This window comes from Petromyzon marinus, chromosome 45 (assembly GCF_048934315.1).
Source record: "Petromyzon marinus isolate PM22_M1 ecotype Great Lakes invasive population chromosome 45, UKy_Petmar_22M1.pri1.0, whole genome shotgun sequence".
NCBI lineage: Eukaryota > Metazoa > Chordata > Hyperoartia > Petromyzontiformes > Petromyzontidae > Petromyzon > Petromyzon marinus.
The window spans coordinates 4,742,507-4,766,431 of record NC_133711.1 but is presented as its reverse complement, the minus strand read 5'-3'; the positions used below and the strand labels follow the sequence as shown (position 1 = coordinate 4,766,431).

At 49.2% G+C, this 23,925-nt stretch overlaps 1 protein-coding gene across 2 annotated transcripts in view; it reads left to right on the top strand.

The window, feature by feature from the left end:
• Positions 1 to 1,629: 1,629 nt before the first annotated feature.
• Positions 1,630 to 23,925, top strand: part of LOC116952053 (uncharacterized) — a 62,995-nt gene continuing 40,699 nt past the window's right edge. The window contains exons 1-2 of one of the 2 annotated variants that reach the window (XM_032971064.2): positions 1,630 to 2,234; positions 14,387 to 14,875. In XM_032971064.2, the coding sequence (XP_032826955.2) occupies positions 2,163 to 2,234; positions 14,387 to 14,875 (561 nt within the window). In that variant the 5' untranslated portion in view covers positions 1,630 to 2,162. The other variant, XM_032971065.2, reaches the window with a different exon arrangement.

Here is a 23,925-nt window from a genome sequence, read left to right as displayed (position 1 = left end):
ACTTGCATCGGCGATTAATAAATAATACTTCGCTCCCTTTAGCTTCTCATCTCCCTGCCGCTCTAAATACAGAGTCGCAGACAACTGAAGAGGATATCACAAGATGTGTGGATATGCAATCCATGTGAAGATGTGCGCGTGTGTGCGCGCGCACGTGGGGAGCGGTGGTGCAGCGGTTAGCGCGCCGCGATACGAATCCGCCGACCCGAGTTCGATTCCCGCTCACGGCCAACGCCAAGTGACGATTATCGGAGCCGGTCCTGGGCCTGCCCTAGATCGACTCAGCCTCAAACGCGTGCCTGGTGAGATGTGTAAACATCGCCGCTCGCGAGACAAAGGCGGCCGGGCGTGGTGCTGGTCACCCACACCCTCGTGTGCCGTGCCGGCCTTCATAGGTGCTACTCACTCCCGGCTATTGTCCCAACAGTCTCTTAATGCTACACGGGGGATCTTTGTCTTTGGAGGGGAGCGGTAGGGCATTCCTTATTTTGAGCTAAGAACCCCGTGCCTCTGAGTTCGATTCCCAGCCCCGGACTGCACATCACTCACGACTTATCTCCACCGGTGCTGGGTCTCTCCTAGGTCGGCTCAGCCTCAAATGAGCTCCTGGTGCGGCGTGTGTAAACATCAGCACTGGGGAGACAAAGGCGGCCGTGCGTAAAGTTGGCAAGCAACACCACCTCCCTCGTGTGCCATAACCGGTCTTAATAGGCGCTCGCTGACAGCACTTGTCCCTAAAGTACATTAAGGCTATTGGAGGGGGGTGGTCTTTGTGTTTTTTATAGGTATGTATGCACGTGTCCGTACGTATACATGTATAATGCATTTGTACAGATACAAAAAACCCCCAATGCAACGGCTATACCCCCAATAGCTTATAGAGCGAATATAAGGGGCGACGGGAGGGAGGGAGAGGGAGGGAGATTGAGGGGGGGGGAGATGGAGGGAGGGTGGAATGGGTGAGAGCTGTGGATGCATTGTGTCTCGAGTGTATGTACGCACGGGAGTGTGTGTGTGTGTGATGGAGTGTGTGTGTGCGCGCGCGAGTGTGATTCGGGCGTGGTGCTCGCCACACCAACGGCCTCTCTTACGCCGTAGGTGCGGCCTTAATAGGTGTTCGCTAACAGCACTTGCCCCGACAGCCCGTGTAGGCTATACGGGGGGTCTTTGTCTTTGTGCATGATGGAGAGGCGCCGGGGATACGTCGAAAGACCGCGCATAGGGGTCCTGCATCTCGCATGCGTGTGCATGCATTACTGTATGCATTACTGCGTATATGTCTGCGTATTCATGTGGCTAAGTCTGTGTTATTAACGTGTACATGTCCGTGTATTAATAAGCGTGTTCACGTTTACGTATGTATATCCATGTGTCCGTATCTATACGGGATGTGAAAGTGAATTTTGCCGGTTCAGTATGCGCGCGCGCGGAGCGGTGTCACATCGGTTGGCGAGCTGCACCATGAATCCCGAATAATCGTCGGAAGGTGATTCTCTGAACCGGTGCTGTACCACCGCTAGGATTACTCGGCCTCCTCGGAGTAACTTGCCCGTGCGAACGTCAGAAGGTCAGTACTGCGTATACACGCTGCATCTGTGCATACAAACATGTGTGTGTGCGTGTATGTGCGCGCGCGAGTGCGTGCATGCGTGTGCGCGCGCGCGCGTGTTGAAACTCCAAGCTGGAAGAGGGCGGTGGAGCAGAGGAGGAGTGAGGAGGAGAAGGAGGAGGTAGAGAGAGAGAGAGCGGGAGGACTGAGAAGGGGGAGGACGGAACGGAGCAGAGAAAAGAGAGAAGCAAGCAGAGGAGGAGAGAGCGGGACAGAGGAGGAGGACAGGAGACAGAGGAGAGAGCGGGACAGCAGAGGAGGAGGAAGGGAGACAGAGGAGAGAGCGGGACAGCAGAGGAGGAGGAAGGGAGACAGAGGAGAGAGCGGGACAGAGGAGGAGGAGGAAGGGAGACAGAGGAGAGAGCGGGGCAGCAGAGGAGGAGGAGAGAGCAGGAGGAGTGAGGAGGAGGAGTGAGGAGGAGGAGGAGAGGGGAGAACAGACGAGGAGGCAGGGAGACAGAAGAGAGAGCGGGGCAGCAGAGGAGGAGTGAGGAGAGAGAAGCAGGAGGACAGAGGAGGAAGAGCGGAGACAGAGGCGAGGCGAGGGAGGGAGATGTACAGCGATACGGGAGAAGGGGTTTGGAGAAAGTCAAACTCGGCAACCATTGGCGGGGGTGACGTTCCGGTGAGCTGGAGGGAAGAGGGATCGAGCTAACACACCACACACCACACACGCATCACACCACACGCACCACACACACACACATTTTTTTTTAGAACCGTGACGTCATGGCTCGCTCTCTCTCCTCCCGTGATCGCAGGCGCGTTCGGGAAACTCCACCGTCCCACCTGTGTGGTGCTGGTGGTGTTGTAGTCTCAAACTCTTCCTTAAACCTCCTCCTCCTCTAACTCACGGGGCCCGCTTAGAAAAAGAGGGCACAAAAATCCGCTACCTGGTATTTACATCCATCAGGCTTTTTGGGAAATATTGACGGGTTTCAGGGATTTTGCTTTGCCAGTGAGGGGACATTTTTAGTTACTCGATTGGCGGGCAATAGAGAAGATATTTTTTTTAAAGAGGGGGGGGGTAAGGTTTTTTTTATAATACATTTTTTTTTTAGTTCACAAATTAATTTTTCGCGTTGTGTGTATGACTTACAGCTGCGTTGGGGGTGGTAAATATATTTGTGTGTGTCTGCTTAATTATTTTTTTAGCATATTATCTTTCATAACGAGAATCCGTGCTTACTTATATATACACACACACACACGCGCGCGTGTCTTTGGCTGGCAAGCCGAATTGAACAGCGTTCCAACATTTTTTTTTCCCTCTTTCCGTGAATATAAATTATAATTTTTTTTGGTGCTTCTAAATATCTCAACTGGCAGAGCGGATTCGAGAGACATTATTTAGTGGCAAGTCTGAGCAGCCCCGCTGTGCCTCCCTCTGCTCTCCTCTCTCTCTCCGCCTCTGTCTCTCTCCGTTTTATTTTGCGAGTCTTTAAACTCAACAACAACAACAACACGTTGTATAATGAGCTAAGCAATCTGAAAAAACGATGTCATATACACAGTTCGGATACCCCTACACCACTACTACACAGGTAAGTGTAATCGAGTTTTCGTATGACTTCACGCACCGCGGTGTCTTCATATTTACGACGGAATCGTACTCATCTTTCGCAAAATCATTATCAGCATCGGCATCACGGCATCCGTGTTCACTCCACTGCTGGATGAAGGCTGCTCGTCACGCCGTCCCCCGTCTCTCGCGATCCTGCCATGTAACGATCCCACCGGGCGTCTTTGCTGGGCGCGCGCACACACACACACACACAGATCCCCCGTATAGCCTTAACAGACTGTAGCGGCAAGTGCTGTTAGCGAGCACCTATGAAGGCCGGAACGGCACACGAGGGGGGGGGGGGGGTGGCCAGCACCACGCCCGACCGCCTTTGTCTCCCCAGTGGCAATGTTTTTATCCACCGCACCAGGTACTCATTTGAGGCTGAGTCGACCTAGGGGAGGCCCAGGACCGGTTCAGATAAGCGTCACTGGTGTTGGCCGTGAGCGGGAATCGAACCCGGGTCGCCAGGTTCATAGCGCAGCGCGCTAACCGCTACACTACCGCTGTCCATACGCACACACACACGCACACACACGCACGCACACACGGACGCGCGCCGATTCCGTCGCTCCGTCTCCACGCGGGTGGTTCCCGTCCTCGCTGTCTCTCTCTCACGCGTTCCATACCTTGGATTGCACTCCGTCAATATCCTCGGGGCCCCTGGGATCGTCGTCATCATCATCCTTTGCAAGACCGCTTACTTTTCTTAACAGCCTTAATTGTGCACGTAATGTGATTAGCTAATAGTATGATGATGATGATAGTCCTAATGAAAGTGATGTTGCTGATATTAGCAGTTGTTGCTGTTAGAATGTTAAGGGGATTGATGGAGCAGACTCAGGCGGGACCGGTTCAGATAACCACTCGCCACTGATGTTAGCCGTGGTCGGGAATCGAACTCGTGATCCACCGGGTTTGTAGAGCAGCGCGCTCATACAACAGCACCACACCGCTCCACATTAATTAAGCCAATTAACATTTCACCCCGAGAAATTAATTGTTTCGACGAGAACCAGAAGTGGTAATAATGAGGTCAGTGTATGTGCACGCACGTGCAGCTCTTTGGTCTATCCACTGCTGGATGAGGGCCTCTCTCCGCGCAGTGCCGGGGTGGGGGGGGGGTTATTTGACCATACTTCACCGCGATTTGTCAGCGCGGGTCGGGGAAGTTGGAGCTGTGTGCGGTACAGCAACAGATTTAATTTGGCGTTCCGTGTCGCGTTCACGTTGATAGACGTGAACGCGATAGCCCGTGGAGAGATCGCGAGACTGTTTGGGATGAATAACACGGGACGCACCTCGCCCGCTTTCTAAAGCACTTTGCCTGACGTCTCGACATTATCTGTGCGCGCGTGTGTGTGTGTGTACCTCTGTCTGTGTTTGTCTGTAGGTGTCTTTGTGCATGTATGTTTGTAAGTGTGTGTGTCTGTCTGTGTATGTCTGTAGGTGTCTTTGTGCATGTATGTCTGTAAGTGTGTGTGTCGGTCTGTGTATGTCTGTAGGTGTCTTTGTGCATGTATGTCTGTAAGTGTGTGTGTGTCTGTCTGTGTATGTCTGTAGGTGTCTTTGTGCATGTATGTCTGTAAGTGTGTGTGTGTGTGTCTGTCTGTGTATGTCTGTAGGTGTCTTTGTGCATGTATGTCTGTAAGTGTGTGTGTGTGTCTGCCTGTGTATGTCTGTAGGTGTCTTTGTGCATGTATGTCTGTAAGTGTGTGTGTCTGCCTGTGTATGTCTGTAGGTGTCTTTGTGCATGTAAGTTTGTAAGTGTGTGTGTCTGTCTGTGTATGTATTCTGTAGATGTATTTGTGCATGTAAGTCTATAAATGTGTGTCTGTCTGTGTATGTCTGTAGGTGTCTTTGTGCATGTAAGTCTGTAAGTGTGTGTGTCTGTCTGTATATGTATGTCTGTAGGTGTCTTTGTGCATGTACGTCTGTAAGTGTGTGTGTCGGTCTGTGTATGTATGTGTGTAGATGTATTTGTGCATGTAAGTCTGTAAGTGTGGGTGTGTACCTCTGTCTGTGTATGTCTGTAGGTGTCTTTGTGCATGTAAGTCTGTAAGTGTGTGTGTCTGTCTGTGTATGTATGTCTGTAGGTGCCTTTGTGCATGTAAGTCTATAAGTGTGTGTGTCTGTCTGTGTATGTCTGTAGGTGTCTTTGTGCATGCAAGTCTGAAAGTGTGTGTGTCTGTCTGTGTATGTCTGTAGGTGTCTTTGTGCATGTATGTCTGTAAGTTTGTATGTGTGTCCGTCTGTGTATGTATGTCTGTAGGTGTCTTTGTGCATGTGAGTCTGTAAATGTGTGTGTGTCTATCTGTGTATGTATGTCTGTAGGTGTCTTTGTGCATGTGAGTCTTTAAGTGTGTGTGTGTCTGTCTGTGTATGTATGTCTGTAGGTGTCTTTGTGCATGTACGTCTGTAAGTGTGTCTGTCTGTGTATGTATTCTGTAGATGTATTTGTGTGTGTAAGTCTGTAAATGTGTGTGTCTGTCTGTGTATGTATGTCTGTAGATGTCTTTGTGCATGTAAGTGTGTGTGTCTGTCTGTGTATGTATGTCTGTAGGTGTCTGTGCATATAAGTCTGTAAGTGTGTGTGTCTGTCTGTGTATGTATGCCTGTAGGTGTCTTTGTGCATGTATGTCTGTAAGTCCGTGTGTCTGTCTGTGTATGTATGTCTGTAGGTGTCTTTGTGCATGTAAGTCTGTAAGTGTGTGTGTCTGCCTGTGTATGTATGTCTGTAGGTGTCTTTGTGCATGTAAGTCTGTAAGTGTGTGTGTGTCTGTCTGTGTATGTATGTCTGTAGGTGTCTTTGTGCATGTAAGTCTGTAAGTGTGTGTGTCTGCCTGTGTATGTATGTCTGTAGGTGTCTTTGTGCATATAAGTCTGTAAGTGTGTGTGTGTCTGTCTGTCTGTGTATGTATGTCTGTAGATGTCTTTGTGCATGTAAGCCTGTAAGTGTGTGTATCTGTCTGTGTATGTATGTCTGTAGATGTCTTTGTGCATGTAGTCTGTAAGTGTGTGTGTCTGTCTGTGTATGTATGTCTGTAGGTGTCTTTGCGCATGTAAGTCTGTAAGTGCGTGTGTGTCTGTCTGTCTGTGTATGTATGTCTGTAGATGTCTTTGTGCATATAAGCCTGCAAGTGTGTGTGTCTGTGTATGTATGTCTGTAGGTATCTTTGTGCATGTAAGCCTATAAGTGTGTCTGTAGGTGTCTTTGTGCATGCAAGTCTGTAAGTGTGTGTGTCTGTCTGTGTATGTATGTCTGTAGATGTCTTTGTGCATGTAAGTCTGTAAGTGTGTGTGTCTGTCTATGTATGTCTGTAGATGTCTTTGTGCATGTAAGTCTGTAAGTGTGTGTGTGTATGTCTGTCTAAGTTTCTGTATGCGTGTGTGGATGTTTATGTGTGTGTGTGTCTAAGTTTCTGTATGCGTGTGTGGATGTTTGTGTGTGTGTGTCTGTCTAAGTTTCTGTATGCGTGTGTGGATGTTTGTGTGTGTCTAAGTTTCTGTATGCTTGTGTGGATGTTTATGTGTGTGTGTCTGTCTAAGTTTCTGTATGCGTGTGTGGATGTTTATGTGTGTGTGTTTGTCTAAGTTTTTGTATGCGTGTGTGGATGTTTATGTGTGTCTGTCTAAGTTTCTGTATGCGTGTGTGGATGTTTGTGTGTGTGTGTCTGTCTAAGTTTCTGTATGCGTGTGTGGATGTTTATGTGTGTGTGTGTTTGTCTAAGTTTCTGTATGCGTGTGTGGATGTTTGTGTGTGTGTGTCTAAGTTTCTGTATGCGTGTGTGGATGTTTGTGTGTGTGTCTAAGTTTCTGTATGCGTGTGTGGATGTTTGTGTGTGTGTCTAAGTTTCTGTATGCGTATGTGAATGTTTATGTGTGTGTCTAAGTTTCTGTATGCGTGTGTGGATGTTTGTGTGTGTGTGTCTGTCTAAGTTTCTGTAGGCGTGTGTGGATGTTTGTGTGTATGTCTGTCTGTCTGTGCGTATGTTTCTGTCGTGCGGAGCGGTAGTGCAGTGGTTAGCGCACTGCGCTACGAAACCGATAACCCCGGTTCGATTCCTACTCACGGCCACCACCGGTGACGATTATCGGAACCCGGTCCTGGGCGTCTCTTAGGTCGACTCAGCCTGAAATAAGTACCGGTTGCGGTGTGTAAACATCGCCACTCGGGAAACGAAGGCGATCGGAGCGTGGTGCTGGCAAACTCAGTCCCTCGTGCGCCGTGCCGAACTTCATAGGTGCTCGCTAACCAGCACTTGCCCCCAGAGTCTGCACAAGCTACACGGGGGATCTTTGTCTTTATTGGTGCGTAAGTGCGCGTTTGCGTGTCGAGCGCGGTGGGACAGAGATTCGGCGCAACAGCGACAATCACCGCCCCTCACCTAAGTTCGACTCCCGGCCACGGCTAACATCAGTAGCCCATGGTATTCAAGCAGGTAGGTGCTGGTCTCTATGCAGGTCGAATCAGCATTCAAATGAGTACCCATCTGTAATAAACATTAGCATGGGAGAGAAAAAGGCGGCCGGGCGTGTTTCTACACCATAAGAGGTGCTTGCTAAGAGCATTTGCCCCAACAATCTCTGCAGACTATACAGGGATTGTTTCTCATTGTGCGAGTATTATCGCTGATGATTATTATTGTAGTACCGTCTGTCTGCATGTACGTGTGTATATGCGTGCGTGTGCATATACTTCTGTGTGTGTATATATATGCATTTGTGTGTCTGTGTGTACATGTGTGTGTGTACACATGCGTCTGTGAGTGCATGGGTCTGTGTGTACATGGATCTGTGTGTGTCCATGCGTCTGTGTGTATATGTGTATACATGCGTCTGTGTGTATATGTGTATGCGTGTATATGCACGTACGTACATGCGGGTTATAGGTGCTCGCCACCAACACTTGCCTTTACAGTCTGTTAAGGTTATACGGGGGATCTTTGTGTATATATGTGCGTGTACCCGGGTCTGTGTGTATGCATGTCTGTGCATGCGTGTGTGTACATGCGTCTGTGTGTACATGTGTGTGTGTGTGTACATGCGTCTGTGTGTACATGCGTCTTTGTGTACATGCGTGTGTGTACACATGCGTCTGTGAGTGCATGGGTCTGTGTGTACATGTGTATGCGTGTATATGCCCGTGTGTACATGGGTCTGTGTACATGCGTGTGTGTGTACATGCGTCTGTGTGTGTACATGCGTCTGTATGTGCATGCGTCTGTGCGTACATGCGTCTGTGTGTACATGCGTGTGTGTGCACATGTGTATGCGTTTATATGCACGTGTGTACATGGATCTGTGTGTACATGCGTGTGTCCATGCATCTGTGTGTGCACGCATCTGTGTGTGCATGCGTCTGTGTGTATATGTGTATACATGCGTCTGTGTGTATATGTGTATGCGTGTATATGCACGTACGTACATGCGTGTTATAGGTGCTCGCTACCAGCACTTGCCTCTACAGTCTGTTAAGGCTATACGGGGGATCTTTGTGTATATATGTGTGTGTGTACCCGGGTCTGTGTGCATGCATGTCTGTGCATGCGTGCGTGCACATGCGCCTGTGTGTATGTACGCGCGCGTGTGTGTGTGTGTGTGGGTGCATGCGTCTTTGTCTTGTACACGCGTGTGTGCTCGCGTGTGTATTTAAGTCCGTGACGCACGCGTGTGTGCACATGCTTACGTCTAAGATTTTAGTGGCGTATTAATGATTGCCATAGCCAGGCTCGTTGTGGCTTGCGAGTTGAGCCGTTGGCCGCCTGTGAGTGAGAAGCCTGCGTCCTGTTTGACATTGACTTCGTGTCGACGGGGTGTGTGTCTGTGTGTGTGTGCGCGCGCGCGCGCCCTTGAGTGTGACTGGAGATGATGATTTGATGATGATTATATGATGATGATGATTATATGTTCATTATACTTATGATGATGATAATCATAAAGGTAAGTGTGCGTTCATTATGATGACAATCTTACGATGATTATTAGCGTGTTATATGATGCTTGATGATGAATATATGATGATGATGGTTATACAATATTATCGTGATGATGATTATATGATCATGATATTTGTGATGATGATAATTCTAAAGGCAATGGTGAGTTCATGATGATGATGACAATCTTACGATGATTATCATCTGATGTGATTATAATGAAGGATGATGATTATACAGTACGATCATGATGACGATTATATGATCATGATACTTATGATGATGATAATTATAAAGATAATGGTACGTTCATGATAATGATGACAATCTTACTATGATGATTATCATCTCATATGATTATACAATACGATCATACTGATGATTATATGATCATGATACTTATGATGATAATTTATAGAGGTAATGGTGAGTTCATGATGATGATGATGACAATCTTACGATGACAATTATCGTCTTATATGATGATTATATGATAATGATTATGATAGTTTATAGTGATTTGGTGATAAATATATTTTTATGATCTGATTATGATCATCTGATTATAAAGATTTATTGATTTGATGATGATGGTAATGACTATGATGATTGTGACAATTTGATGATGTTGATGACGAGTTTTATGATAATGTATGGTAATATATTATGTTATGAATATAATCATACCATGAAGTAAATTAATGTATTATCATAATTAACAGAATGAACTGATAATGATGATGATGAACATTTACTTTTGATTGATTATGCACGTGATGATGATTACGATGACATTATGTTATCATTTGATGATTATGAAAATTAACGGCTCTCTTTATATATATATGGCCCTATCGCCAAACTCCTCGCTATGATTTACTCCCTCGCTCGCTCTCTCTCTCTCACACACACAGACAAAGGTCCCCCACAATAGCCCGAACAGACTTTTGGCCAACTTTCTTGTAGCGAGTAGCACCGTATGAAGGCCGGCACGACACACGAGGGGATGGGTGGCCAGAACCACGCCCGGTCGCATTATGTCTCGATGTTTACACATCGCACCAGGTACACATTTGAGGCTGAGTCGACCTAGGGGAGGCCCAGGACCGGTTCAGATAATCGTCACCGGTGTTGGCCGTGAGCTATGAGCAAGCTCGGGTCGCCGGGTTCGTAGCGCTGCGCCGCTAACCGCTACACTATCGAGTGCAGCTTTACAAAGACACAGACAAATACGCAGACAAATACACAGACAAATACACAGACAAATACACGGACAAATACACGGACAAATACACGGACAAATACGTTCACACACAGGCGAATAAACACAGACAGATACCAGACAAACACAGACACACGCAGACACACGCAGACAAATCTACACACGTATAAAGACATACACACAGAGAGTCATAAAAATTGACAAATATTCCCCGTATAGCCTCAACAGACTGTTGGGGCAAGTGCTCTTAGCAAGCACCTATGAAGAACGTAACACGAGGGAGTGGGTGGCCAGCACCACGCCCAGCCGCCTTTGTCTCCCCTAGTGGCGATATTTTTACGCACCGCACCAGGTACTCATTTGAGGCTGAGTCGACCTAGGGGAGGCCCAGAACCGGTACAGATAATCGTCACCGGTGTTGGCCGTGAGCGGGAATCGAACTCCGGCCGCCAGGTTCTTAGCGCAGCGTGCTAACCGCTACACTACCGCTCCCCGAAAACACACACACAGACGAATACACACGCACACATATAGAGACAGACACACACAGTTATATGCAGACACATACATACAGACACACACACGGCACGATCGTGATGTTGGGATGATTGCTTACAGGAAGAGGAATGTGAGTATACATTTCTCTTCGTTGTGTAGCTTATTGTACGTGTGCGCGTGTCTCGTGTGTGTGTGTCCATCTATCGTGTATCCGTCTATCGTCTGTGTGTGTCGTATGTGTGTGTGTGTGTCTATCGTGTGTGTGTGATGTGTCTATTGTGTGTGTGTCTAAGTTTCTGTATGCGTGTGTGTGGTGTCTATCGTGTGTGTATTGTCTAATGTTTGTGTGTGTCTATCGTGTGTGATGTGTCTATTGTGTGTGTGTCTAAGTTTCTGTATGCGTGTGTGATGTGTCTATCGTGTGTGTGTGTAATGTGTCTATGGTGTGTGGGTGTCTAAGTTTCTGTATGCGTGTGTGTGTGATGTGTCTATGGTGTGTGTGTGTCTAAGTTTCTGTATGCGTGTGTGTGTGATGTGTATATCGTATGTGTGTCTAAGTTTCTGTATGCGTGTGTATGTGTGATGTGTCTATGGTGTGTGTGTGTGTCTAAGTTTCTGTATGCATGTGTGTGTGATGTGTCTATGGTGTGTGTGTGTGTCTAAGTTTCTGTATGCGTGTGTGTGTGTGATGTGTCTATGGTGTGTGTGTGTCTAAGTTTATGTATGCGTGTGTGTGTGATGTGTCTATCGTGTGTGTCGAAGTTTCTGTATGCGTGTGTGTGTTTGTCTAAAGTGTGCGGTTCGGGGCGTCATGGTGGCTAGGAGATGTTAACTTCTTCTCCTCTTATACAGAAGATCGTGGGTTCGATCCCGACCCTGACAACGCCTGCTGCTGTATATGTGGAGTTTGCGGTGTCTCTCTCCCCGTGGTCGCGTGGATTATTCTCCGGCTCCTCCACATTCAGAATAACTGCGCGTTTAGAGAATCTGGCTGCTATCAATGTCCACGTGATAAGCCACTTCGTTGAGCTATCACATGTGGCCAGGTCGCTTCTGAAAAAAGAGAGCTACATCGCTCAGTGGGCTTTACCTGGTAAAATAAAATAAAGAGTTTAAGCTAGTTAGTGTGCGTGTCGTGCGTGGTGCTGGCCACCCACCCCCATCGTGTGCCGCGCCAAACTTCATAGCCGCTCGCTGACAGCACTTGCCCCAAAAGCCTATTGAGACTATACGGGGGGTCTTTGTGTTTGTGTGCGTAGTGATCGGTTAGCGCGCTGTGCAACAAACCAACTGGCTACCTGAGTTCGAATCCCGCCCACGGTTAACATCAGTGGTGAGTGGTTACGTGAACCGGTCACGGGCCTCCACTAGGATCAATTGGTGCGGTGTGTTCACTCATCAGTACTGGGGAGACAAAGGTGGCCGGGACTGTGGCTGGCCACACCACCCCCTCGTACCGGGCACTCAGCCGGCCTTCATAATTGCTAGTTTACAGCACTTGCCCCAACAGTCTAATGTGGGCTATATGGGTATTTTTTGTATTTGTGTCATGTGTGCAATGTGTACGCTAGCGTGTGTACACGACGCGGGTGTCTGTATGTCCTTGCCCATAACCGTGCGTGTATTATAGTACATAGAATTGTCTGTGCACATGCATACAATGTGGAGCGGCAGTGTCGCGGTTAGCGCGCGGCGCTTCGAACCCGGCGACCCGAGTTTGATTCCCGCTCACGGCCGAAACCGCTGACGATTATCCGAATGGGTCCTGGGGCTCCACCAGGTCGACTCAGCCTCAAATCGCTCCCTGTTGCGGTGTGTGAACATCGCCGCTGGGGAGACGAAGGCGGCTGGGCGTGGTGCCGGCCACCCACCCACTCGCGCGCTGTGCCGGCCTTCATAGGTGCTCGTGAAAAGTACTTGCCCCAACAGTCAGTTAAGGCTGTACGGGGAATATTTGTCTTTGGTGATAAGCGGTAGTGTTGCGGTGTGCGCACTCAACTACGAAGCCGGCGACCCGAGTTTGATTCCCGCTCACGGCCCACACCAGTGACGTTTATCTGAACCGGTCCTGGGCCTCCCCTAGGTCGACTCAGCCTCAATTGGGTGCTCGCTAACAGCACGTGCCCCGAATAGTCTGTTCAGGCTATCCTGGGGATATTTGTCTTTGTATGTGCGTATGTTCTTGTATCTACAAATGTACCCCCCCCCCTACTTTTGGAACGCGTCCGTGACCGCCTATATGTACACACACATGCGTGTGTTTTCTGCTTGCATGCGAAGAGCGGTGGCGCAGTAGTTAGCGCACTGCACTGTCCGAACCGGGCGAGCCGAGTTCAGCTTCCGATCATGAAGGATTAAAGTGGTGACTCATTTGAACCAGTTCCTGGGCCCTGCCCTAGGTTTACTCAGCCTTAAATGAGTGCCTGGTGCTGCAGTGCTAACATCAGCACTGGGAAGACAAAGGCGGTCGGGCGCCGGGGTTGGCCATCCAACGAATCGCGTGCCGTGCCGGGCTTGATAGGTGTGCGCTAACAGCACTTGCCGCAAGTATGTTAAATGTCTATACGGGGGAACTTTGTATGTTGTATCCGTGTACGTACATTTTACAGATACACAGGGAGTCTGTGTACCCAAGTACATGTGTGTGGATTCTTCCTCCGACTAAGAACGTGTACATATTGCCTAAAATCTATATCATCATCATCATCACAACCATCATCACCACTATTATTATTTGCTCATAAAATCACTCATTGATGCTATCATACATCTAAAATCACTAGTATCATCCATTAGCATCACTTGTTATCATAATCATCATCACAATTTTACATTGCAAAGTATCCCTTTCGTAATAATTGCATTCAACATCATTCCAAAATCAAGCCTACGCTGTATTATAAAATAATCACGATCATCATTACTACCACCTCAGCATAACACTCTGACATCCCTACTCATCACATCAATCATCATTCTCAAATCAAGTGAATCATCATTAGTACAGCGACATCATTAGTATCAATAATTATGAACAATCCTTCAAATATCATCAACAGGAGTACTACCACAACCACCAACCACCATCACCACCATCCTCACCACCACCTCAACCACCATCACCACCATCCTCACCACTACCTCCACCACCATCACCACCATCCTCACCACTTTCACCACCATCCTCACCACTACCTCCACCACCATCACCACCATCCTCACCACTTTCACCACCATCCTCACCACCACCTCCACCACCATCACCACCATCCTCACCACTTTCACCACCATCCTCACCACCACCTCAACCACCACCATCTTTACCACTACCTCCACCACCACCATCCTCACCACTCCGACAATCAATCAACACCACCATCACCGTTAGTATGATAACTTTCATAGTGCTGTTTGTTGCTGTCCGCTTGGCGTTCCGTGCTGTCCGACACGCGCTGAGTGACTGCGATTTAAGAACCAGCATCTCCACTATGACCAGCACCATCAGCACCCACACCTCATCATGAAATCTCTCTCCTCCTCCTCCACACACTCAGCTCCTCGTCTCCTCGCCTCCCTCCTCTTCCGTCATCCCGGGCATCATCAGCGGCATCAGCAACAACAACAACAGCAGCAGCAGCAGCATTCTCAGCAGCAGCAACAATAACAACAGCAACAACAACAGCAGCAGCAACAGCAGCAGCAGTGGCGGCGGTGGCATCACTAGCCCGTGCTACGACAGCAACAGCAGCAACATCAACAGAGGTTCAAATTCCGCCCCGGTGGACGGTAGCACAGGTTCGACTCCGGGTTCGCGGGTGGCCACGGGACCGGCCACCCCTCCTCCGCTTCACCCGTCGGCCGTGGCTGCCCCCACGGTCTGCTGTTCCCCGTACAACAGCCGCCTGTTGGCCTCGGCGGCTGCCCGAGGGGACCTCACGGCCCTCGGGGTCTATGGGGGTTCGTACGCAGCGGCGGCCGCGGCACAGGGATACGGGAATTACGTCCCCTACGGAGCAGAGCCGTCTGCCTTCTACTCACCGCTGGTGAGTGGTGGGGCCGGGCGGCCGTGAGAGCGTGGATAGGTGAATGGCTGGGTGAGTGGATGAGTGAGTGGCTGGGTGAGTGGATGAGTGAGTGGATGAGTGAATGGCTGGGTGAGTGGATGAGTGAGTGGATGAGTGAATGGCTGGGTGAGTGGATGAGTGAGTGGATGAGTGAATGGCTGGGTGAGTGGATGAGTGAGTGGATGAGTGAATGGTTGGGTGAGTGGATGAGTGAGTGGATGAGTGAATGGCTGGGTGAGTGGATGAGTAAATGGCTGGGTGAGTGGATGAGTGGATGGCTGGGTGATTCGATGAGTGAGTGCATGGGTGAATGGCTGGGTGAGTGGATGAGTGAGTGGATGAGTGAATGGCTGGGTGATTGGATGAGTGAATGGCTGGGTGAGTGGATGAGCGAATGGATGAGTTAATGACTGGTTGAGTGGATGAGTAAATGGCTGGGCGAGTGGATGAGTGAATGGCTAGGTGAGTGAATGAGTGGGTGAGTGATTACGTGGATTAGCGCATGAGTGGGTGGGTGAGTCAGTGGGTGAGTGTATACTTTGTGTGTGTGCGCGCGCGCCATTCACATGTGCTGTTACTCGCTCACAGCACTTGCCCCAACAGTCTGGTAGAGTCTACCCTAGGGGTCTTTGTTAGTGAGTGAGTGTGTTGGGAGGTGTGAGTGAGTGGGTGAGTTTGGGTAAAGTGCAGTAGTGTAATGTATGCGAATGAGTGAGTGTGTATAGGTGTGTTCTGGGCCTCCCCTGGGTCGAATCAGCCTCAAATGAGTACCTGGTGCGGTGTGTAAACATCGCCACTCGGGAGACAAAGGCGGCCGGGCGTGATTTTGGCCACGAAACCAAATCGTGTGCCATGGCGGCCTTTCATAGATGATTGCTAACAGCACTTGTCTCCCAGCAGTCTGTTAAAGGATATACGGGAGAGCTTTGTCTTCGTGAATATCGGTGTGCAAGTGGTTTGGGTTGTGTTTTGTCAATTTGTAAGTTTGTATGAAGGGGGCAGTTGAAACAACGGTGCAAGTTTTTGTGTCGTCGTAATGCCCACCAGCAGTGGCGTGAGATAGCAATTGCAGGGCTGCGCCCCTACCTGTTTAATAATAATAACACAGTACCCGTAAAACCACAGTTGCTTAATTACCGGCTGCATCATTCAAGGAACGTTGATCCGCGGAATATTGTTGCTACGACTAACCCATCTCGATCCCGGTTAATAGTCGTGCACGGTCAACGCGATGATCCGCGATTAGTTCCCCTCGGGGTTATGATCGTCTCGTGTATAATGTGAAAGCAAATACGTGATTGGCTATGTCGGGTGGTGGAGGGTTATAATGCAATATTGGCATTTTACGCCACACGATCTCACCACCAAAGAAACGATTAATGAATGTGTTGATACAATTTTCGGCGTACAATGTAAGGTGCAATGATGTGGGATTATTATGGATAGGTGTAGACATTGTGCTCTTGTGTCTGTAATGGTCTCTTACGCCCCTAATCCGAGTGAGACATTGTAAGCAGGGCTATAGGCGGTGGCATGGCCCAGCGGCAGTGCGGTGGCCGCTTGCTGGTTACAGCGGTGCACGGTTCGAAAAAAAGCGGCCGCCCTGGTCAACATCCCTGACGAATGTGTTGAGTTGTTTTGGTTCTGGTCGAATTGAATTATAGAGCCATCCCAATGTAATCGCATTGACAAGACGTGATTTGAAGGGGGGGGGGGGGAACCACTAGCGATCATGATTCTGTCGATCATTCGGAGTTGTTGATTACAATTAGTAGGTGGGGCCATTGCGTATAAACACGTGACGGTTCACCCGCATGGGTCTTAGCAAAGCCTGAATCTGCTGATGAGTTACTGAATGTCGAAACCGGTCGAAGGTTTCGCAGTTTTACAAAACCAATGCAGCTTAAGGGACAAGACGAACTTCCAGAAAGTCGTGCGGCTGTTGCAATGTGTAAACAAATAAAATACTTAGCGCAAGGAAGCGCATTGTCAACTCGTGTCGTTACTAATATAAAGTAACACGCTTGACGCTGAGAGCCAATAACAATAATGAATAGTTCGGCGGCCACCGCCTCACTGCCATCTGCGAGTCGGTAACGCGACGAGATATGAAAGCAAACGAGCGACCACAATGAGAAGCGGAGAGCACTACGCGATGCCGTGCTGTGGGCGAGGCGACGAAACGTCGAGTGGGGACTGAGCGACGCCACCCCGGACGTTCGACGTTCGATGGAGCGATTGGTTGTTGTTGGTGGTGATGATTGGATTGGTTGTTGTTGGTGGTGATGATTGGATTGGTTGTTGTTGGTGGTGATTAGTGGATTTGTTGTTGTTGGTGGTGGTGATTATTGAATTTGTTGTTGGTGGTGGTGACTAATCAATCGGTTGTTGTTGGTGGTGGTGGTGGTGGTTTTTCAATTGCCTGTTATTGTTGATTATTCGATTGGTTGTTGTTATTGTTGGTGGTGGCGATGATTGGATTGGTTGTTGTTGGTAATTATTGGATTGGTTGTTGTTGGTAATTATTGGATTGGTTATTGTTGGTGATGATTGGATTGGTTATTGTTGGTGGTGATGATTACTAGATTTGTTGTTGTTGTTGGTGATGATTAGTGGATTGGTTGTTGTTGGTGGTGATTATTGGATTGGTTGTTGTTGATGATTATCCGCTGGGCACCTCTCGACGGACACCTGAATGACATCAGTTGTTTTTGTTAAACTCGAAAGGACACTTTTCCACTCACTCGTTTTAAGGCCGAGCCGACCTAGGGGAAGACCCAAAAACCGGTTCGGACAGATCAGTCGTCACTCGTGTTGTCCGTGGCCGAGAATCACGACTCAGGTCACCCGCGCCTGTTAGTCGTTGCAGTGCGCTAACCACTGCGCCACCACTCCACCGTCCCTTCGCTCGTGATTTGAATTCAATGACCAGCGAGAAACGATGCCCAGGGGCTCGTGAAGCATTCCGGTTGGGATTTTTTTTTTCAGAGTAAAATTTAAAAAAAAAACGTCTTGAGTTGCCTCTTAAAGTACGCGTGCGGGATTGTTTATATACTCATATTTGGGTGAGTGTAATTGTGAATGCATGTATGTGTGTTAAGTATACGAGTGTATCTGTTAGGTATACGTGTGTATGTGTGTGTGTTTTAAGTATACGTGTGTATGTGTGTGTTAAGTATACGTGTGTATGTATGTGTGTGTGTTAAGTATGTGGGGAGCGGTAGTGTAGCGGTTAGCGCGCTGCGCTATGAACCTGGCGACCCGGGTTCGATTCCCGCTCACGGCCAACACCAGTGACGATTATTTGAACCGGTCCCGGGCCTCCCCTAGGTCGACTCAGCCTCAAACGAGTACCTGGTGTGGTGTGTAAACATCGTCACTAGGGAGACAAAGGCGGTCGGGCGAGGTGCTGGCCACCCACCCCCTCGTGTACCGTTCCGGCCTTCATAGGTGCTCGCTAACAGCACTTGCCCCTACAGTCTGTTAAGGCTATACGGGGGATCTTTATCTTTATCTTTGTGTTAAGTATACGTGTGTGTGTTAAGTATACGTGTGTGTGTGTATGTGTGTGTGTGTCAAGTATACGCGTGTATGTGTAAAGTATACGTGTGTATGTGTGTGTGTTAAGTATACGTGTGTATGTGTGTGTGTTAAGTATACGCGTGTGTGTGTGTTAAGTATACTTGTGTATGTGTGTGTTAAGTATACGTGTGTACGTGTGTATGTGTGTGTGTGTTAAGTATACGTGTGTATGTGTGTGTGTTAAGTATACGTGTGTATATGTGTGTGTGTTAAGTATACGTGTTTATGTGTGTGTGTTAAGTATACGTGTGTATGTGTGTTACGTATAGGTGTGTATGTGTGTTACGTATATGTGTGTGTGTTAAGTATACGTGTGTGTTAAGTATACGTGTGTGTTAAGTATACGTGTGTGTTAAGTATACGCGTGTATGTGTGTGTGTTAAGTATACGTGTGTGTGTTAGGTATACGTCCGGCAAAACAACCCCCTACCTCCTCGCGGTGCCGGACGGGCAACTCTGTCGTGGACAGTGCTGTGGGGGGAGGGCCAATTTTGATTGGCCTCTCCCCTCATGGCGTCTGTGACCACCACAGTGGCTAAACGGGGGCTCTGGACGGGTGCAAGAGGCTGGTAACCCCTCCACCTTCAAAAATGTACCACTAAACCACGACTGAAATATGTAACTAACAAGCTTGTGCCGGAGGCCCCGGGGGGACAGGCGTATATGACGTCTCCTCCAGAACCAACGAAAAGCCACTTCGTGTGGCCACGTGGAATGTTCGAACGCTCACTGCGGAGGAGAGGCTGCCACTCCTCTGTCGGGAGCTGGACCGGTACCGCCTGGATCTCTGTGGCATTCAGGAAGTCTGATGGACCGGTTCTGGCTCCTGCCACCATGAGGGGTGGACAGTCCTCTACTCGGGGTAGCAGACTGCCAAACAACAGGGTGTGGCTCTTCTTTTGAACAAAAGAATGAATGGGACGTGGGAGCGTGGCGGTGAGGTGTGGGAAGCTGTAAGCCCCAGGCTACTTTGGGCTCGCCTTCCCATCAACTGGAGGCGAGGAGAGGTGGTCGTGGTTACTTATGCCCCCCACCGAAGACGAACATCCGTGGAGGGATGCAGGCAAAGTCGATGAGTCAGATGCCTTCTATGACCTCCTGTCACAGGTGCTGGCTACAGTGGCCCCACGGGATAGAGTCATCATGTTGGGTGACTTCAATGCCCGAGTTGGTCATGATGCTGGCACCTGGTCTGGAGTGATTGGAGGGCATGGGCCAGATCAGCTCAATAACAACGGTAGGAGGCTGCTAGATTTTTGTGCAGCCCATGTGCCTGTAATTACCAACACGCTGTTCCGGCATCGGCGCATCCACACAACATCATAGATGCATGCCGGGTCCAAGCAAGAACATCTGCTGGACTACATAGTGACGGACCAGCGGATGCGAGCCCATGTCCTTGACACCAGGACCTACCGTGGAGCTGATCTGCCCTCTGACCATCGACTAGTCATCTGTAAGATGCGCCTGCCATTCTTCCACTCCGGTGGTGGGTGTACACCCAGGACCCCATTCCAACCTAAAGTGGCCTGGTCTCAGTTAGCTGATGAAAGTTGCAAGCGAGAATTTCATCATTGCTTGCGGCTGGGGTTGGCATCGTCCCTCACTCCTCCTGATGTCGAGGGTAAATGGACGAGGTTTAGGACTGTGACTCATACAGCTGCAATGGCTGCTTTGGGTACGCGGTCCAGACCTCCCTAGAGACCCTGGCTGACAGAGGAGGTGTTTAGGATGGTTGAGAAAAAGCGACAGGCCCACTGTTATCGGCTACAGAATCCAACATCAGAGAATGAGGAGGCGTACCACAACCTTCGCTCGGAGGTTCGGAGAGCCGTGAGGCACTGCAAGGATGGGTGGTGGTCACGGGTTGCTGAGGAGATGGAGTCTGCCTCAGTGGCCCGTGATCACAAATCTCTATTTAACTCTATCAAAAAAGTAACCTGCAGCGCCACACCTATTACCATCATTAGGGGAAAAAACGGTGATCCAATCTCCGACCCCTAGGAACAGGTTTGCAGATTTGCTGAGCATTTCTGTGAGGTCCTGGGGGAAGGGTAAATCCCTCAACCAGGAAAACATCGTGGCACAAAGTGGGGATGACCCTGCTGAGGCTGCAGTGCCTCAAATATTGGAAGGTCACCCCCTGTGAGTGGCTGGCTGAGGTGCCATCTGTTGAGGAAGTACTGAAGGCGATCCAGAGTCTGAGACCAGGAAAGGCACCGGGTAGAGATGATCTCCCAAGCGAAATGCTGAGGGAGGGTGGCGTTTGTGCACAGACTGCCCTATATGAGATCATAACAACAGTCTGGACCACTGGACGGGTTCCGCAGGATTGGAAGGATGCCCTGGTGGTCCCCCTCTTTAAGAAGGGGGACCGCACAGACTGTAACAAATACAGGGGCATCTCACTCCTCAGTGTGCCGCGAAAGGTCCTGGCAAGGATTATTCAACATCGCCTTGCCAGGCACGCTGAGGAGAGGCTTGCGGAGCCCCAATGCGGTTTCAGGAAAGGGCGGTCCTGCACAGATGCCATATTTTCTGTCCGTCTGTTACAGTAGAGGTGTAGAGAATTCCAACAAGACCTACATCTCTGCTTTATTAACCTGGTTAAGGCCTATGATACCATCAGTAGGCGTTGGCTCTGGGTTGTTCTTCGTGCTTTTGGAGTACCTGACCCTCTGCTCACGATCATTGAGGACCTTCATGATGGTGAGCGGGCCCGGGTTAAACTAAGTGGCCGGGAGTCAGAGCCATTCCCTGTACACCTTGGGGTGCGACAGGGATGTCCTCTGGCTCCCACATGATTTAACATCTATTTTGACCACGTAGTTCGTGAAGCCTTCAATAGCTGTACTGGGGGAATCTCCACTTGGTACAGATATAATGGGAGGCTGATCGATGCCCGGGTGCGGTTAAGGGATGGCTCCCGATTGCTCAACCACGTTATGTATGCCGATGATTTGGTAATAACTGCTCATTCAGTGGAGGAGTTGGAGACGCTGCTGCTGAGACTGGAGTGTGCTACTAAGAGATGGGGCCTTACCATCAGCCCCACCAAAACTAAGCACCTGCCTGGGTATTTTGTACCATCGGACACTCCACCCCCACAACTTCCAATCGGTGATGGGGCAGTTGTGGAGAGAGTGGAGCGTTTCCCATACCTGGGCAGTGTGCTTATGACCGGCTCCAGTTTAACAGCAGAGGGCTCACTCCGAATCAGTCGAGTGGCAATATCTTTTCATCGGTTGCGTAACGCTGTGTGGAAGCTACCTGGTCTGTCGTTCCGCACGAAGCTTCAGGTCTTCTTGGCCACAGTCATGCCCTCCCTCCTCTATGCTTGTGAAACGTGGACCCCCCCTAATGGAACACCTTTGTCGGTTAGAAACATTTAGGCTAGCCTGCCTACGATCCATCCTGGGTTTAACCAGGCTGGATCTTGTGAGGAGCTCACAAATCTTTGAAAGATCTGGGCAAGGTCCCATCGGTGAGTTCCTCCGGCAGGCAAGGCTGTGTTGGCTCGGTCATGTAGCCCGCATGCCCAGCCACTGCATGCCGAAACAACTTTTGTTCGGCCGGATCGAGGGGGCTAAACGGGCGCGGCACAGGCTAGAGAAGAGATGAAGTGATGTGGTACAGGAGGACGTGGAGCTGAGTGAACTTGCCAATGACTGGTACCAGCGGTGTCAAGATCGACCTCTGTGGAGGAGGCTCGTAAAGGACGCTGCTGGCCAGTTGGAGGCAGTCGCCCTCCAACAACAACGGAGGGCGGAGGAGCGACGCTCACAACAACGAGCGGAGCGCCGGGTTGCTAATGCTCAGCAGGTTGGCACAGTAGGGGGCACAGGTGGTGCATCAGCCAGTCATCTCAGTCATCTTAGCCAGTCGACCCGTGGCACTTGGGTCTGCCCCTTGACCTCCTGCCAGCGGGCTTTCGACACTTCACGTGGCCTCAAGGTGCACATGGCCTGGCACAAGCGTCGTGGTGACGTCACCGCCACTTAGTGGCGATTGGCATTTGTTGTTGTTAAGTATACCTAGTGTATGTGTGTGTTTAAGTATACGTGTGTATGTGTGTGTTAAGTATACGTGTGTATGTCTGTGTGTGTGTTAAGTATACGTGTGTATGTGTGTGTGTTAAGTATACGTGTATATGTGTGTGTGTTAAGTATACGGGTATATGCGTGTGTTAAGTATACGTGTGTATGTGTGTGTGTGTTAAGTATACGTGTATGTGTGTGTGTTATGTATAGGTGTGTATGTGTGTTAAGTATACGTGTGTATGTGTGTGTGTGTTAAGTATTCGTGTGTATGTGTGTTAAGTATACGTGTGTATGTATGTATGTGTGTTAAGTATACGTGTATGTGTGTGTGTTAAGTATACGTGTGTATGTGTGTGTGTTAAGTATACGTGTGTATGTGTGTGTGTTAAGTATACGTGTGTGTGTGTTAAGTATACGTGTATGTGTGTGTTAAGTATAGGTGTGTATGTGTGTTAAGTATACGTGTGTATGTTTGTGTGTGTTAAGTATACGTGTGTATGTGTGTGTGTTAAGTATACGTGTGTATGTATGTGTGTGTGTAAGTATACGTGTGTATGTGTGTTAACTATATGTGTGTATGTGTGTGTGTTAAGTATACGTGTGTATGTGTGTGTGTAAGTACACGCACACGGTTAGCACGCTGCGCTGCGACCCCGAGTTCGATTCCCGTTCACGGCCACCACCGGTGACGATTATCTGAACCGTTCCTGGGCCTCCCCTAGGTCGACTCAGCCTCAAATCGCTCCCTGGTGCGGTGTGTAAACATCGCCACTGGGGAGACAAAGGCGGTCGGGCGTGGTCCTAGCCACCCACCCCCTCGTGTGCTGTGCCGGCCTTCAAGTGCCACTCGCAAGGAGAACTTGCACCAACAGTATTGACGGCTCTATCGAGTCGCGTGTGGTGGGGTACAATGTGAGTACTCTCTCATCTCTTGCCAGCGTGCTGTCGAGTGGCGTGAGATGGAAATTGCAGGACTGCGCCTTTACATTATCCCCGTAGACTCGAATTCTTAGAAAGGTTTCCAGAAAAGAAAGATATTAAAAAAATAATAACATAAACAATGCCTAGGGGACCCCTGATGGCAGCGGTCCCTGTGCGGCACAAGGTAAACACTGCACCAGGTGAAAGTGCGCATTAGTCTACTGGCAGGGCGTGGGCCATGTTGGTCATTGGGGTGTTCCATTGAAGTTATTGTAAGTCGAGTAAAATAGCTTTATTGCTCGTCAGAATACACGAGGCAGTATTAATTAGGGCGGCCCGGAGTTTGAACCGCAAGCTTCTGAAACCAGCGGCAGGCGCGTCCCTCGAAACGAGCTTTAAGCAGCTGCGCTCATTAAGAGCCCTTGGCTTTTGGTCGTTCACTGAATGTAATGTATTACTTTATATAATTTCTGCAAATATATATAC